The 18,407-nt window shown below is 37.0% G+C and overlaps 1 protein-coding gene across 2 annotated transcripts in view; it reads left to right on the top strand.

Annotated features, from left to right (window-relative positions):
• The window catches only part of WBP4 (WW domain binding protein 4), a 30,813-nt gene extending 12,878 nt beyond the window's left edge, over positions 1–17,935 (top strand). For both annotated transcript variants that reach the window (XM_079722122.1, XM_079722123.1), the window contains 2 exons: positions 2,428–2,591; positions 17,579–17,935. In XM_079722122.1, coding sequence (XP_079578248.1) covers positions 2,428–2,591; positions 17,579–17,789 — 375 coding nt within the window. In that variant the 3' untranslated portion in view covers positions 17,790–17,935. The remainder of the gene's footprint in view (positions 1–2,427; positions 2,592–17,578) is intronic.
• Positions 17,936–18,407: the final 472 nt, after the last annotated feature.

Raw genomic sequence — 18,407 nt, forward strand, 5'->3', positions numbered from 1 at the left:
TATCCAGGATGCTGGAGAGAGGGCACTTCCAGCCTTACCTAGGGTCTTGTCATTGCCTGCAACTTCTGAACCTACCCCTCACCCTAAGTCCCACCAAGGGGTGAGGAATGTATCCAGTGTATAGAAGAGCAGCAGCAAAGCTCTTGTGTAGTAGGTACCTTACAATGTTTATAGTGAAATTTAGGTAACCCAGCATCCAGCGTGGGACAGATATTATTAACTTCAAGCAAACAAAATATTACAAAATACAGATAAACAAAGAAGGACAAACTATAATCCTGCCGCTTCCCAGAGAAATCAGTATAATACCTTGATGTTACTGGTCTATAATTTTCTATTCAGACTTGTACATTGCTTTAAACAAGGTATGGAGTCATACTGTAATAAGGTTTTATTATCACTTTCCAATTTAATCTGTCACAAAGACATCGTTAAGTCTTCATGTACTAAAATAATGGATGGATAGTATTCCATGATATGAATATAAAATTATTAATTCAACCCTGTGGAGCTGAATATGTATTTTGAATAATCACTAAGGGGACCAGGAGAAGAAATAACTGGAGACACATTACTAAGCAGTGTTAAAGTCTCTGCTGAAATTGGATGTCATAAATTCTGAAATCTCATCAGTTTGTATGGTTGTGTGATTTTTTTTGTAACACTTGACAAACTAATGGTTGGATAGACTTGTGTTGGAGATTTTTAGGTCCTACGCAATAGACAGGCATAGGGACAAAGATATTTTAAGGGTGCTAGCAAAAGAATATTTATAACGTGATTCTCTGTGGGCTGGGGCCTGATAACGAAGAATGTAAAGTCTAGATGAGACTAACAAACTCAGAACACAGGAAATTAAAGTAGTAGAGATGGTAACGATGTTGGGTAGGAGGTATTGTAGAAGTAAGCGAGCCAGAAAGCCAAAAGAATAACATTGTGGTCAGAGGGTGGGCTTTTGGAGTTTAAGATTTCGTAAGTGGGGCATTTTTGAGTGATGACCTCATTCAAATTAAAAGGAACATATGTGTGAGGATCTAATATTTGAATACTACCTATGCACCAGGTGCTACATATGAGGAGAATATCTTATTAGGCGGCTGAAATACAGTGAAGGCCAAAGTCATTGGTTTTGTGGGTCACAAAACTGAGGGTAGGGAATTTTTAAGCTCTGGGATGACAAGAGTTTTGGTTTTTTGTTTTGTTTCATTTTTATTAGAGTATAGTTGCTTTACAGTGTGGACAACAAGAATTTGAACAGAGAGAACATACAGAGTTGCCAGAGTCATCACTTGATATGGAGAAATGGGGACTTCCCTGGAGGTCCAGTGGTTAAGACTCTGTGCTTCCAATGCAGGGGCGTGGGTTCAGTCCCTGGTTAGGGAACTAAGATCCCACATGACACATGGCTGAAAAGTAAATAAATAAATAAATAAAGGGAAAAACATACATACAATTAAGTGTGAACATTAAAAATATATATATATGGAGTAGTGGCCAGAGGTCATTAGATCATGAGCGGAAGAATGGAAGAGAACTGTATAGAAGGTGGTATGAGCCTCAGAGGAGGAGGCATTTATTGCATGACCTCAGTAAAAATGTCTTACTTTAAAAATGTCATGGCCTGGAAGCAGTCAGGTTGGCTAAGAGAAAGCTGATGCTGTCTCCTACTTCTATGTTATCAGCAGCATAAGGGAATGAGTTAACATCCATTCAAAGAATTGCAAACGAAACAGTGTTCCAGGACTGCCACCCATGGTTGTGCAGTTTACGAAGAGGCTGAAATCTAATGCATGGTCCACACGCTAACCCGGGCCACGGGGCTTTGTTATTCCAGATGATAAAAGCGCCGTAAAAGCACCAGCCCTCGCCAGGGGCTCCTTGGGAGCTACTTCTACCTCAGGGGTGTGTCTTTTTCTAATTTCACATCATTACCAGTTGTACAGGCCAGTGAGGTTTTGGCAGTGTCCTCAACATGAAGATGGATTTCAGTTAACACTAATTTGTTGAGGGAGTTCTTTAAATAGATAATGGGTATAGAAGGGTCCAGTGACATGGCATTAAATTCAAAAGGGGCACAGTATAAAGGGAGGTCACTGTTGGACATGTAAGTAAGGAGAGAAGCAGTAAAGTGGAGAAGAGAGGATAAAAGGCCAGTGTGTGTCTCTGAGGGGGGTAGAACATTAATAGGATGATGTTATATTATTTTAAAAAACAGCCTTGGCCATGATGTGTTAGCATTTTAGACTTAATGAAAAACCTAATCAAGCATTAAAGAAGTTCTTTTATGTACGTTTGTTGTGTTACGTGCAAATTTGAACTATTGAGTTAATGTATTATTTATAAATCAATACCAAGACTACGTTAAAGAAATTTTTGGTCCTGGCAGTTTTGCTTGAAGTTCATTATTTCTTAACTTTGACATTTCAGGAAAAAAATAAAAACAGTGATAAAGGAACTGAACCAGAAACACAGAAAGAAAAAGATACCCAAGGGAAGAACTCATCAGGTCCAAATGAAGAAAAACCCAAAGCTCATAAAAAATCAAACCCATATGGAGAATGGCAAGAAATTAAACAAGAGGTTGAGTCCCAGTAAGTACCTGAAACTTAATGCCACTGTTATTACAGGTATTTTACGTCCCATTACTTCCATAAATTGCAGTACCTAATTTCAGGAATAAGGTGCTCATTAAAAGTGTAGCTCATTTCCTTTATTTCTAGAATGGTTTTGTTTTTTCTAATTAAATATTTTAAAATGTAAGCTAAGGTTTATTTTTTTAAAGTAAACTAATGATTGTTTTAATTCTTACTAAGACATGACATTTCTATTGGCCACAAATTCCCACACTAACATACCATACACACATGTGCATTCTCACACTCAACCATCGTTATTCTATCAGAGAAACAAATACCTGCATATTCAGTACATGCTTCATGGGATCTATCTAAAGGCAAGAAAAAAGCTCTTGTTTTGTTACTGTATTGAAAATGGCTTGTGACACTTAGCTAAGTTTTTAAGTTTTTATTCAAAAAATGGCAGTTTTATCAACTAAACAAGATGATGGTAGAGATGATACCTGGTTTACATTATTAGCTTACGTGTTCATATCAGCTCTTGTCTTAGGATCATTTACACAATGAAAAATGTCACCCCCAGCTTCACACATTGCTGTTTCTTAAATGCTTAAGAAATATCTTCAGGTGGGAAAAAAGTACTTATATGAATTAAGCAGTTTTTCTGCAAACATTAATGCTTTGAAATGGTAATGTAATATAACTGTTCCATGCATACCTTTATAGTGAAATTATTCATTGTTAAAACTGTACTTTAGGGGACTTCCTTGGCAGTTCAGTGGTTAGGACTCTGCGCTTCCACTGCTGGGGGCCTGGGTTTGATCCCTGGTCGAGGAACTAAGATCCCACATACCATGCGGGCAGCCAAAAACAACAAACCAAAAAACTGTACTTTAATGAAAAGGTCATGTTTTTTCAGAAGATGGAGTAATACAAGTTTTGGACAGCTTTATATACTGTTCTAATAAGAATTGATTCCTTAGTGATATTGTACCATAATATAGCTTTGAACTATTAAAATGTTTTTATTAAATATTCAGCTTTTATTTTACTTAATGAAATATTAAGAAATGTGTATTTAATGCTACATAGTGCCAGGGACTGTAAGGATATTGACTGTATATGTTGAAGTTGCAGAAATAATAGACTACATTGATTACTTCAGCCCCTAAGTGATTTCCTAAGTGACTTACAATAGGAGGATGGTCTTCCTACACCAATATCTCCTGTACTTCAAAGTTGAGATTTCTTAAAATTTGAGTATTTTGTTTTCCATGTGATAAGTTTACTGTAAAGCCATTATTCTTAACATCAGCCAGTTTAATATGTGATGGATTGTGTCTGACTTCCTAAGTAGATTTACTGGTGAGGTTGAAACATTTTTTTCATATACCTGTATTTATCAGTGTTTTGTATTTACTCTGCTGTGAATTGTCTGTTCATAGTCTTTGCAAATTTTTCTATTGAAGTATTAGTCTTTCCTTACCTGCATAAGATCCTTATGTAGCACAGAAGCTAACCATTTATTAGTAGTAGTTATGGTGGATTTTCCACATTTGTAGTTTGACTTTTAATTGTGCTTATAATGGTTTTAGATGTGTAGAACTTTGTAATGTTTAGTCTGGTATCTTTTCTTTTCCTTTGTGATCTGTTTTATTGATACTACCCTTTTTCATCCAAAAGTCAAGTTTATACTTGTATCTCCTCCTGGTTTGTGTGGTCTTACTTCTTTTTTATGTAATTATTATTTTTTTTTAAATTAATTTATTTATTTTTGGCTGTGTCGGGTCTTCGTTGCTGCACACAGGCTTCTCATTGCTGTGGCTTCTCTTGCTGCAGAGCACAGGCTCTAGGCACGCAGGCTTCAGTAGTTGTGGTGCACAGGCTCAGTAGTTGTGGCGCACAGGCTTAGTTGCTCCACAGCATGTGGGATCATCCCTGACCAGGGATCGAACCCTGCATTGGCAGGCGGATTCTTAACCACTGTGTCACCAGGGAAGCCCCCATTTTTATGTAATTATTTAATCCATCTTTTATGTAGTTATTTAATCCATCTTTAATAATTTTGATACATTGTATGAGATGAGTTTTTTTAATATTTATTTATTCTTTGGCTGCATCGGGTCTCAGTTGTGGTGCGCAGGCTCTTCATTGCGGTGCGCGGGCTTTTCTCTAGTTGTGGCGTGTGGGCTTTTCCCTAGTTGTGGCACGTGGGCTCCAGAGCATGCGGGCTCAGTAGTCGTGGCACACAGGCTCAGCAGTTGCGGCACGTGGGCTTAGTTGCCGCTCGAAACGTGGGATCTTAGTTCCCTGACCAGGGGTCGAACCGGTGTCCCCTGCATTGTAAGACGGATTCTCAACCACTGGACCACCAGGGAAGTCCCGAGATGAGATTGTAAAATAATTTTTTATCTTACCTGGCAAACCGATTTTGCCAGTACCATTCTTCCCCATTTTTAAGTTGCATTTTTTTTTATCTTGTGTTTAATTCTTAAATTTACCAGTTTGTTTCTGGCTACCTATTCTGTTCCATTGGTCCATCTATCTTTGTGACAATACCATAAAGCCTTAATTACTATGATTTAACTATATCCTTTTATATGGTATGTTCTGATATCTGGTGGTGTATCCCTGTATTTTTTTTCCCAAATTTTCTTAAGTAGTTTCTTCCCATTTTTTCCATGTTAAATCATTTGCAAGTGTTCAACAATATTTATATAAATATTACAAATAAATTATACTTGTTGAATTTGGCAAAAATTGATGTGTTTTCAATATTTCATAGTTTCATCAAAAAATGTTGTACATGACTCTTTTTACTCAAGTCATTTTGTAGGATTCTCTCTCTGGCTTTTGTAGCTACCTCTGTGTAAGTCTCATGCTTGCATTTCTTGAATGTAAGCTAAGTAGCCACTTAGTCTACTTGATTCATTTCTGTAACCCCAGGACTAAAAACAGTGACTGGCACATAATAGGTGCTTAGTACATGTTTATTAAGTACCTGAATAAATTTTTATATATTTTGCTATTTTTAATTGCAGATTTAGTCCATTTTTTCCATTATTTTGTAAACCAGTAATTATGGTGTGAAAAAGCCTATGTGTCCAATTATGTTGCTGATTATTTTATTATTTTTAAGACTTACTCTTTTGAGTCTTGGGTTTTCCATGTAGAAACTTGTCTGCAAATATTTTTTGATTTTTTTCTGTTGATACTACTTCCTATTTATTTCATGTCCTATTTATTTTAGTTACATTTTTAAGCCCAATGTTATATAATAATAAGGGGAGTGGGCATTTCTACACATCTGTTTTGTTGCTGATATCAATAGAAATGTCTCTAAAATTTATATTGAGGATTATATTGGCTTAAGATAGATAATCTTTATTATGTTAAGGAAGTGTGCTTTATTTCTGGATTGTTCAAGGATTATCATCAGAAATAGATTTTGGTGAATTTCAGTAGCCATAGCTCTGATGTGGAAAACTGATTGGGAAATGGTGGTCTATGGTTTAGTTTTGGGTTTTTTTGTTGTTAAATGTATGATAATTTTATGAGATTTTTGTATCTGACTTATGCTAAATAAAATGGATTAGGTAGCTTTCCATTTCTTTAATGTTCTAAAACAGTTAATAGTTTCCCTGGGATTAAAAAGTTTTTTAAAAAATCACTAGTAAAATCTTCTGGTCCTGGAGTTCTAAGGGGAGGTAAGTTTTGATAGCTTTTTCAGTCTCTTGGATACTATCTATGTGACGTTAGGCAAGTTGCCTAATCTACATGAGCCTCAATTTCTTCATCTGTAAAATGGGATAATAATAGTTCCTGCCTAATTTCTAATTTATTGTGAGGAATAAACTAGAAAAAAAACAAGTTAACACATTTATCACTGTGTTCATACTTGGTACCTAGAACACCTAAGCACTCAGTCACTGTTAACATGCTGCAGCTGGTGTTAGGGGGCAGGGGTAGGAAGTAGCTTCATCTAGTCAGTTTCAGTAATTCATATTTTCCCCTAAAATCTTGTGTTTCATCAAGGGCTTAAAATTTAAAACATATGGTAATACATTAAACTTCCTGTATGTTTAAATTTTTCAATTATTTTTAAATCCTTTCACATTGTAAACTTTTTTATTCTTTTGGGATGATATTTGTTAAAGAATTTTTTTCCAGCTGTGTTAAGATACTATGATTTACATATAACATGTGTAAGTTTAAAGTATGCATAGGAATTCCCTGGTGGTCCAGTGGTTAGGACTCCACACTCTCATTGCCGAGGGCCTGGGTTCAATCCCTGGTTGGGGAACTAAAATCCCACAAGCCACACGGTGTGGCCAAAATAAATAAATAAGTCAAGTGTGCAGTGTGTTGATTTGATTGATATGTTGCAAAATGACTACCACAATAGTGTTAGCTAACACCTCCATGTCACACTTAATTACCATGTTTCTGGTTGGTTGGTTGGTTGGTTGTTTTTTTTGTGGTGAGGACATTTAAGATCTAGTCTCTTAGCAGCTTTAAGGTATGTAACGCAGTATGATTACTATAATCACCATCCTATAAATTAGATTCCCCCAAATTGTCTTACAACTGGAAATTTGTACCTTTTGCTCAATCTCCCCATTTCCCCCATTCCTCAAACCTGGTAACCACCTCTGTTCTCTTGTTTCTGTAAGTTTGGATTTCTTAGGTTTCACATATAAATGATATCATATAGTATTTGTCTTTCTCTGTCTTATTTCACTTAGCACAGTGCTGTCAAGGTCCCTCCATGTTGTCACAGTTGGTAGATTTCCTTCTTTCTCATAGCTAAATAATATTCCACTGTATGTATATACCACATCTTCTTTATCCATATCTTGGCTACTGTGAATAATGCTGTAGTGAACATGGGGGTGCAGGTATCTCTTCAAGATCCTGTTTTTATATCCTTTGGATGTATACGCAGAGGTGGGAATCTTGGATCATATGGTAGTCCTGTTTTTAATACCAGGACATCCATACTGTTTTCCATAGTGTCTGTACCAATTTACATTTCTACCAACAGTGCTGAAGGTATCTCTTTTCTCCACATCCTTACCAACACTTGTTATCTCTTGTCTTTTTAATACTAGCCATTGTAACAGGTATGAGGTGATATTGCAGTTTTGATTCACATTTCTCTGTCAATTAGTGATGTCAAGCATCTTTTCATGTACCTTTTGGCCATTTGTATGTCTTTTTCAGAAAATGTCTATTCATTTTCTCTGCCCATTTTTTAATTGGATTCTTTGGGGTTATTTTGTAATTGGGTTATGAGTTTTCCATATATTTTGAATATTAACCCTTTAGCAAATATATGATTTGCAAATATTTTCTTCCATTCTGTACGTTTCCTTTTCATTTTGTTGATTATTTCTTCTGCTGCCCAGAGCTTTTAGTTTGATGTAGTCCCACTTGTTGATTTTTGGTTTTGTTGACCATGCTTTTGGTGTCATATCCAAAAAATCATTGCCAAGACGAGTGTCAGGTAGAGCTTTTTTTAAATGTTTTCTTCTGGCAGTTTTACAGTTTCATTTCTTTTGCTTAAGTCTTTAATAAACTTCGGGTTAATTTCTGTGAGTGATGTAAGATAGGGGTCCAATGTCATTCTTCTGCATGTGGTTACCCAATTTTTCCAACACCAGTTATTGAAGAGAATATATATTCCCTATTGAATAGTCTTGGCTCCTTTGTCAAATGTTAGTTGACCCTACATGTGAGGGTTTATTTCTGGGCTCTCAATTCTTTTCCATTGGTCTATGTTTCTGTTTTTATGAGAGTATCATACTGTTTTGATTACTAAAGATTTGTAGTATAGTTTGAAATCAGGAAGTGTGATGCCTCCAGCTTTGGTCTTCTTTCTCAGGATTGCTTTGACCGTTTGGGGTCTTTTGTGGTTCCTATAAAAATTATAGGATTGTTTTTCTATTTCTGTGAAAAATACCATTGGAATTTTTATCAGGATTGCATTGAATCTACAGATGGCTTTGAGTAGTATGGACATTACAACAATATTAATTGATCTGATCCATAAACACAGGGTATCTTTATTTGTCTGTGTCTTCAATTTCCTTCAGTGTCTTGTAGTTATCAGTATACAGACCTTTCACCACCTCAGTTAAACTTATCACTGTTTTATCATTTATGATGCATTGTGAATGGGATTGTTTTCTTTTTCAAATGTTTTGTTGTTAGTGTATGCAAATGCAACTGATTTCTGTATTTTGATTTTGGCTTTGGTTTTGGCCACTCTGTGCATCTTGCAGTATCTTAATTCCCTGACCTGGGATCGAACCCGTGCCACCTGCAGTGGAAGCACAAAGTCTTAACCACTGGACTTCCAGGGAATTTCCTGTGTTTTGATTTTGTATCCTGCAAATTTACTGCATTTATTGAGTAGTTCCAACAGTTTGCTGGAGGGGGAGGGGGGCAGGGGGAGTCTTTAGGGTTTTCTACATAAAAGATCACCTTATCTACAAAGAGAGATAATTTTACTTCCTTTCCAATTTGGATGCCTTTTTTTTTCTTGCCTGATTGATCTGGCTAGGACTTCCAATACTGTGTTGAATAAGAGTGGCAAGAATGGGCACCCTTGTCCTGTGTGCGATCACAGAGAGAAAGCTTTCAGTCTTTCACCATTGAGTATGATATTGGCTGTAGATTTGTCATATATGGGCTTTGTGATGTTATGTTCCTTCTATTCCCAATTGGTTGAGTATTTTTATCATGAAATGATGTTGTATTTTGTCAAATGCGTTTTCTGCATCTGTTGAGATGATCATAAGATTTTTATCTTTCAGTTTCAGTCAATATCAGTTGATTTGCAAATGTTGAACCATCTGTCCTTACATCTCAGGGATAAATCTCACTTGATCATGGTGTATGATCCTTTTAATGTGCTGTTCAATTCAGTTTGCTAATATTTTGAGAATTTTTGCATCTATATTTATCGAGGATATTGGTCTATAGTTTTCTTTCCTTGTTGTGTCCTTATCTGGCTTGGGTATCAGGGTAATGCCAGCCTCCTGTAATGAGTTTGGGAATATTCTCTTCTTTTCTGTTTTTTGGAAGAGTTTGAGGAGGATTGACATTAATTATTCTTTAAATGTTTTATAGAATTCTCCAGTGAAACCATCTGGTCCTGGCCTTTTTTGTGTTGGGAGGTTTTTAATTATTGGTTCAGTATCCTTCCTTGTTACTGATCTGTTCAGATTTTCTATTTATCACAATTCATTTGGTAGGTTGTATGTTTCTAGGAATGTATCCGTTTCTTTTAGGTTATCCAATTTGTTGGTGTATGATTGTTCATAGTAGTCTCTTTCAATCCTTTTTATTTCTGTGGTATCAGTTTAATGTCTCCTCTTTCATTTCTGATTTTGAGTCTTCTCTTTTTTTCTTAGTCTAGGTAAAAGTTTGTCAAATTTGTTTTTATTTTCAATAAACCAGCTTTTAGGTTTCTTACCTTCCCTATTATTCTGGTCTCTACTTCATTTATTTCTGCTCTGATCTTTGTTATTTCCCTCCTTCTGCTACTTTGGGCTTAGTTTGTTCTTTTTCTAGTTCCTTGAGGTGTAAAGTTAGGTTGTTATTTTTAGATCTATCTCTTTCTTAATGTAGGCATTTATCAGTATAAACTTTCCTCTTCGAATTGCTTTTGCAGCATCCTGTAGGATTTGGTATATTGTGTTTCCATTTTCATTTGTTTGAAGATATTTTTTGAGTTCCTTTGATTTCCTTTTTGTCCCATTAACTGTTCAGGAGTGTGTTAACTTCCATATATTTGTGAATTTTCCATCTTTCCTCCTGTTATTGATTTCTGGTTTTTTACCATTTTGGTCAGAAAAAATACCTGGTATGATTTCAGTCTTCTTAAATTTGCCAAGATTTATTTTGTGACCTATTATGTGATCTGTCCTGGAGAATGTTCTGTGTGTGCTTGAAAAGAATGTGTATTCTGCTGCTGTTGGACGGAATGTTCTCTATATGTCTGTAAGGTCCATTTGGTTTAAAGTATTGTTCAAGTCCGATGTTTCCTTGTTGATTTTCTCTCTGGATGATCTATCCATTGTTGAAAGTGGTTTATTTAAGGCTTCTGCTGTTACTGTGTTGTTGTCTATTTCTCCCTTCATACCTGTTAGTTTTTGCTTAATATATTCCAGTGTTGGGCACATATATATTTAAGGTTGTTACATCTTCTTGATGAATTGACCCCCTTATCATTATATAATGACTTTCTTTGTCTCTTGTTACCATTTTAGGCTTAAAGTTTATTTTGTCTGATATAAATATAGTTACCCCTGCCCTCTTTTGGTTTCTGTTTGCATGGAATATCCTTTTCCATTCCTTAACTCTGAGCTTATGTGTGTCTTTAAATCTGAAGTGAGTCTCTAGTAGGCAGCATATAGTTGGTTCTTGTGTTTTTATCCATCCACCACTCTGTACCTTTTGATCGGAGAATTAAATCTATTTACATTTAGATTAATATACGTAAGGACTTACTGATGCCATCTTATTGGTCTGGGGCAGTTTTGTAGTTCCCTTTTTCCTTTTTTTCTCTCTTGCTGCCTTTCTTTTTGAATTGATGAGTTTCCATAGTGGTGTGCTTTTATTTCCTTCTCTTTATCTTTTGTGAATCTATTTTAGGTTTTTGCTTTTAATTACCATGCTGCATATATGAAAGATCATATATATATATGACAGTCTGTTTTATGCTAATAACAACTTTGGTTGAATACACAAAGTACCTTTTCACTTGCCCCCCCATTAACGTTTTATTGAAGTGTAGTTGATTTACAGTATTATTTTGATGTCACAATTTACATCTTTATATATTGTGTATACATTAACAAATTGTTTTAGCTATAGCTATTTTTAATACTTTTGTCCTCTAACCTTTATACTAGAGTTAAGTATTAACAGAACACCATATTATATTATTAAACTGTTTTGTATCTGACTCTTGCTTACCTTTACCATTGTTTTGTGTGTTCTCATGTTGGTAATTAGCAGCCTTTCGGCATTTCTTATAAGGCACTTTTAGTGATGATGAATACCCTCAGCGTTTTTTTTTTTGTTTTGTTTGTTTTTTGTGGTACGCCTCTCACTGTTGTGGCCTCTCCCCGTTGCGGAGCACAGGCTCTGGACGCAGAGGCCCAGTGGCCATGGCTCACGGGCCCAGCCGCTCCGCGGCATGTGGGATCCTCCCAGACCGGGGCACGAACCCGTGTCCCCTCATTGGCAGGCGGACTCTCAACCACTGTGCCACCAGGGAAGCCCGTTATTTTTTTGTTTTTTGGGGGAAAGTCTTTATCTCACCTTCATTTCTGAAGGACAGTTTAGTTTGGTAAAGTATTTTTGGTTAGCTTTTTTTTTTTCTTTCAGCACTTCAAATACATCATCCTGGTCTCCACTGAAATATCTGCTGATAGCCTTATGAAATTCCCTTGTATGAGAGAAATTCTTTTTTCTTGCTGCTTTTAAAATTCTTTGATTTTAGACAGGTTTAGTAAAATGTGTCTTGGAAAAGATCTTTTTGGATTGAAATTTTGAGGTGACCTACTAACTTCAACTTGGACCCATAAATCTCTCCCCACATTTTGCAAGTTTTCAACCATTGTTTCTTTTTTCTTTTTTCTTTTTTGGCCACACCACGTGGCTTGCAGGATCTTAGTTCCCCAATCAGGTATTGAACCTGTGCCCTCGGTAGTGAAAGCACGGAGTCCTAACCACTGATGCACCAGGGAATTCCCTCAGCCATTATTTCTTTAAATAATCTTTCTGCCCCTTTTCCCCTCTCTTCGTCTTCTGAGACTCCAAGGATGCATACGTTATTTCTCTTGATTGTGTCCCAAAAGTCCCATAGGGTTTCTTCATCCTTTTCACTCTTTTCTTCTCCTCCGACTACAGAATTTCAAATGATCTGTCTTCAAACTCACTGATTCTTCTGCTTGGTCTAGTCTGCTGTTGAAGCTCTCTATTGAATGCTACAGTTCAGTCATTGTACTATTCAGCTCCAAAATTTGTTTGGTTCTTTTTTATGTTTTTTCTCTCTCTGTTGAATTTCTCGTTTTGTTCTTCTGTTGTTTTCCTGGTATCATTAAATTGTTTGCCTGTATTCTCTTATAGTTCTCAGTGCATCTGTAGAACAGTTTTTTTGAATTCTTTGTTGGATAGTTCCTGGTCTCAATTTCTTTGGGCTAGTTACTGGGAGTTTACTGTATTCCTTTGGTAGAGACAGTTTTACCCGATTCTTGGTGAACCTAGCAGCCTTGTGTAGGTGTCTACACATTTGAAAAAGGAATAACCTCTTGTAGACTTTATTATAGACTAATGTCAGTATGGTAAAACTTCCATCTGCAGGTGGGGCACACTGGAGCAGGTCTGGTGGTACCGGGCACCAAGGGTGCATGTGGCAGCAGTGGGTCTGGGGGGGGGGTTATCACTTTAGCTCAGGTCACTAGAACCCAACAACTGCGTGGTTCTTGGCAAACACTGCAGGGGTTCCACAGTGGCTGCAAGGGCTGTTGGGGTCCTCAGCAGCACTTCCAGGTCCAGCAGCTAGAGACCAGGACAGGCAGTGGTGGTGGCCAGCTCTGGTGGTGAACATGCACTCAGCTGCGGGGCCAGCTACAGATGCCTGTGTATGTAGTGGTCAGGGCCAGTTGCAGACACACAGTAGTAGGGGCCAGGCAGGCAGCAAGGGCCAGAGTCAACTACACATTCACTGACAGCTTCAGGGACCCTGGCTGTCGGGGTGCTTTCCCGTGGCTGCACAATCTCCCCCTGAGGCTAAGCCCTGCAGTAGAGGCTGGTGATGGGTGTCAGCGCAGCACCATGCAAGTGCAGAGCTGGTGGGGCTAGCCCCAAGCATGCAAATGGCAGTGGGGTCAGCCATGGGAGTCTAGGCTGCCATCTTGCACAGAGGCCTGAGCTGACTGCAGTGTGGTTCCTGTGCTCTGGCAGTGGCAAGGGCAAAGGGACTGAGGTAGCTGACATAAGTGAAAGCTAATAGCTGTGCAGTACAATACCTGGTGAAATCTGCAGGGCATCTGCAGCAGCTGTGATGTCTGTTGGTTCTTTCTTCAGTGGCAAAAGCTGCTTTGTTTGCCTGTAGAGCAGGTCACTGTGAACTGCAATCACTCCCACTGCATGGCTGTTCTTGGTAGTCCCTGATTTTTTTCCTTGTTCCTAGCAGTCTCTATACGTCTCACCTTCACCATTGTGGGCGGAGTGAAACCTAAGCAGGACCTTCGTGCAGTGGCCCAAAAGGCTGCATCAGCTGGTCACCCACCCACTCTTCTTTTCATGTTGTCGGGAACTGTTTCCAACTGGGAGGTTTCCTCTTGTCTCTGAGCAGTGTCAGCTTGGGGGATGGGATGATGCAGGCAAAGTGAAGTTGTCTTTCTTATCTTTTTTTTGCAATTCTCATGGTATTTTGTTCCACTGTGTTGCTTCTTAAATGGACTCCAGAGCTCTCCTAGAGCTGTTTTTCTTCATGGATAGCTATCTAATTGTTGATCATTTTGTGGGAATGAAGACTGGGGTCTCCACTAAAGGCTTTTTAAATTTGTTTTTCCTTAATGAATCAGCTCTTATTTTTAACTGTGTATTTTATTACATATCCATTTATTAATGGATTTTCTGTTTCTTCATTTCTACTTTTGTAATTTTCTTCCCCTGACTTTTCTTAAGTTTCTTTGTGTTTGTTCTTTCTTCAGAGGAACACTTAAGACTATTGACAGGAGGTGAGGAAGGGGTCTGTTCTTATTCTTAATGAAAATAGTCAAAGCTGTATTGTCTCTGAATATAATTCTGTCCATATATCACATAAATTTTGGGTGATGATTCCTTGATTTCATTGTTTTTGGAACCATTTAATATTGTGTTTTTGCTTACTCTTTTGACTTGGTGGTTTTCCAAAAGGACTTATTTTTCAATCTCTACATAGGTGGAAGTTTTTTTTGGGTTTTTTCCACCTTTATTACATTGTGTTCAGGTATTAAAACCTTTACAATTTTTACATTTTGAATTTGGAAATGACCATGGTTTTGAGGAAGTGTTTATGTAATTATTTTTTGTAACTGTTCTAAAGTTATTTGAAAAGAAGGTGTATTCTCTGTAAGATATTTTATTTGCAGACTCTTTTCTTTCAAATACAAACTTCTTTTCCTCTGATTATATCACATGGGTGTATATCCTACTTCACTGCCACTTCTGTTAGCTTCCACTTAGGAATTCCCTAGGACCATGATTTCAAAAATGGACTCTTTTTCTATTTTATCTCTCCCATAATCCCACTTAAGAAGTAATACTATGACTTGATCACTTTATCAAAATACAACACAAAACACCAAGATTGTGAAATTAAATGAGTCTCTCATAGATTTTCTTGGACAGAGATTCATTTGTCCAGCAACCAAACCCTACTGTTCTTCATTACTCAAAATCTTTCTCTGCTTGGCTAATGGAATTTCTTAGTTTCACCCAGAAGCAGAGTGGTCTAGGGGGAAGAATATAGGTTTTAGATCAACACAGGCCTGGGTTTTAATCCAAGTAATATTACTACCATAACAGTTTAGTTGACCAAGTTATTTAACTTCTCTCTAAGCCTCAGTTTCCACTCCTGTAAAAACATAAAAATACAAAGCCAAGCATGAATACCCCATCAACTTCAGGGGCTACTAGCCTTCTTGGAAAGCACCATTGTTGGCAATCTAAGGGAAAATAGGGAAGTAGGAAAAGCAAACAAAAATGGCATTTAACATATATTTTTAATACAATAAAGTTTGGAAGGCATCTCTATTCAAAACAAATCAGATTTAAGACCTGTTCCAGTGAGAATTCCTATTTCTTGCATCCCCTCATCAGATTTTGAGGAAATGTTATTTAACATCATGATCTACCAAGATAGCTTCTTCCTCAAGTTTTATATTATATAGAATAGTTTTTGGTTTTGGTTTTTATAGTTTTGAACTATCCATCACTGATTTAAAATTTTCTTTGTTCTTATATTCTTTGTACTTATATTCTCATTTATTTTGTTTTTTGCAATCCTAGCAAATTTCCTAACTATTGTTACATTTTTAAAAAATTATTACAATGCTTAGAGACCTCTTTTAAACCTGTTTTTTTACCCATGTATATATAGGATGAAACATAAAAAGATCTCTCAATTCTACCACCATAGACATTTCTACATGGTCTGTGTGAGAGGGAAGCAAATTTGTTATCATGTACTTTTAAGATAACTGAACTGAATAGCATATATTAAATTTAAATTCTAAGCAAACACCTAAAAATCATGTTATCTCTAAACTGCAGTTGTCAAGAGCCGTAGTTGATGAGAAATCACTGTGAATGTCTCTGACTTTTGTCTCTGCTTTCCTCTGACTTGACTGCCTTTCTCACAGGCTCTCCCCACTTGACAGCAAAGCTTTAGGCTTATATCATACTTACAGTTAGAGATCCCAGCAAAAAAGAGGTGCTCTTTGCGAGTTCCAAAAGTGGTCCTGCTTAGCTTTCATCACATACCCAGTTCCTATTCCTGAGCTAACCACTGTGAATTCTGACTGGACCTGAACTGAATTAAGCTCAAAACTCAGAAGGGAGAAGAGGTGGTTCCCAAAAGGGAAAAAAAGTTAAAAGGAGTTCTAGTGCTAAAAAAGACACTAACTAGAAGACCCCAAATAAAAAGAGAATATTTCTATTCCAAGTGCCTAGTGCATTGTCTGGTTTATAGTAGACATTCACTATAGCTGCTGTTATTAGAGTTAACTACTACTGTAGATCTACCATAACCTTTCAAACTTCTCCTGGCCTCCAGGAAAGGATTTTCTCCCTTTATTTCCAGGAATCAAGATGAATGACTACATTACCTGGGTTCTTCTGAGATTGAGGAGTGTAGATCTGTACTAATCTTCACTCTTCTTAGATGGGGTTTCTCAACTGGGAAATATAATATCCGGGACTTCTAACATTTAAATCATACCTTTACTTTTTATTCCCTTTTCTCTATTGTCATCACTCTTCCTTTCATGCTGACCAGGTAATCTTTTGGTTTCAAGTGATAGAAACTTGAGTTACCTTAAATTAAAAAAAGAGGTTATTAGTTCAAAGATTCCCAGAAAGGTTCTACCTGCAAGTTGTAGGAGGGGTAGGAATCGGGCCTCACGAATTATTGGAACCAGGCCTGAAACACTGGCAGGATTCTCCATCTCCCATCCTACTTTTCTTTGCATGCCAGCCTTATTCTCTATCTCTGCAGAACTTCTTTCTCTAAATAGGAGAATATATGGTTCCCAACAGGTTTTATATTCTTAGCCACTAGAGCATTAAACATAATGGTCTTTCTGGTCCATGTTCAAAAAGCTCATGGGCGGGACTGATGGGTATGGTGTGACTTACTTGATCTTTCACAAACCAGTTGACTATGTAGACAGTAGGGTACTATGATAGGTTCATATTAATTAGGTACTGAGCTCTGGACTAGTCATCTGATTATTCATACTAACCAAGTGGACAGTTGAAGGGCTAGTGCTAGAAAAGGGGTGCTAGGCAAACAGTCTCACGGAGTCTGCTACACCAGAACATTGAGATTCCATGGTTTTTGTCTTGTGCTGTGTAAGCCTCCAGAGTCCTTGTCAGTCCACGGCAAAATCCATTTCCAAAGATACTTCTCATTTATCCACCTGTGTAACTTATACTGCTAATCGTAAGTACAAGCATTTCCTTCAATGATACACCCAACAGGAACAAAAGAATAGATGGGACTTTTCCTCATGTGTCCACATCAACAGGTGCTCAGTACCTTAAATAATATTATAAAATCAGTATTTTAAAATAGTTTCCTACTCCAAAATGACCAGCTTCTAACTTCTATTATTATCATTAGAAAGATGACCTTGAGGCTTTGGTGGGCTCACACATTAGGTGAAAGTTTATCTTACTCTGTCAAATAATGGTTCTATTTTTACTTTCTGTTCCAGTGAGAAGGTAGATTTGGAACTTCCAAGCACTGAAAATGAATATGTACCAACTTCAGAGGCTGATGTTGGTGGGGAACCCAAAGTGGTTTTTAAAGAAAAAACAGTCACTTCTCTTGGAGTCGTGGCAGATGGAGTGGCCCCAGTCTTCAAAAAGAGAAGAATTGAAAATGGAAAACCTAGAAATTTAAGGCAACGAGGTGATGATCAATAACTGTAAAAAAAAGCTTTTTGTACGGGCTTTTTGGACAGAATGGAGATAATACATCTTAAAAGCTCCTCTCTGTTTATTTTACAGTACTTAAATGCTAAAAATTTAGACTTATTCTAAATGTAAAATAAATCTTTTTTCATGTGAAATTGATTTTTGTTCCTAAAATGGAAGCCTACCACATCGCATTGTAATACAGTGTATTATGTTCAGTGTCTAAAAATTGCTAATTATGTCATAAGATGCTATGTATCTGTTATTTAAAACATGGAAAAGAAAGGCCTTTATTCCATTCTTACTCATATGAACATACTTGTACTGCACTGAAAATGCATTACTTTTGCATGCTGATATTATCCAAGAAATAAGAATTAGACCACATAAGAGAAGATTCACAGCCCGTGATGAGTCAGTGCTGAGGATCCTGTCAGAAGAACTGATGTAGAAAGTGTATGCATATTGGCTTACTTTATTCAGCTTAACATCAAGGGCCAAGAACCAGGACTGCAGCTCAGGTCGTGCTTAATATGGAATGAAAATCGAACCAAAGGTAGAAGGGTGTATCTGCCTGGTTCAATGCAAAGCAACAACCATTGCTTAAGCATTTTCACCTTGAGCCAG

The sequence above is a fragment of the Hyperoodon ampullatus genome, assembly GCF_949752795.1.
Source record: "Hyperoodon ampullatus genome assembly, chromosome: 16".
Lineage (NCBI taxonomy): Eukaryota > Metazoa > Chordata > Mammalia > Artiodactyla > Ziphiidae > Hyperoodon > Hyperoodon ampullatus.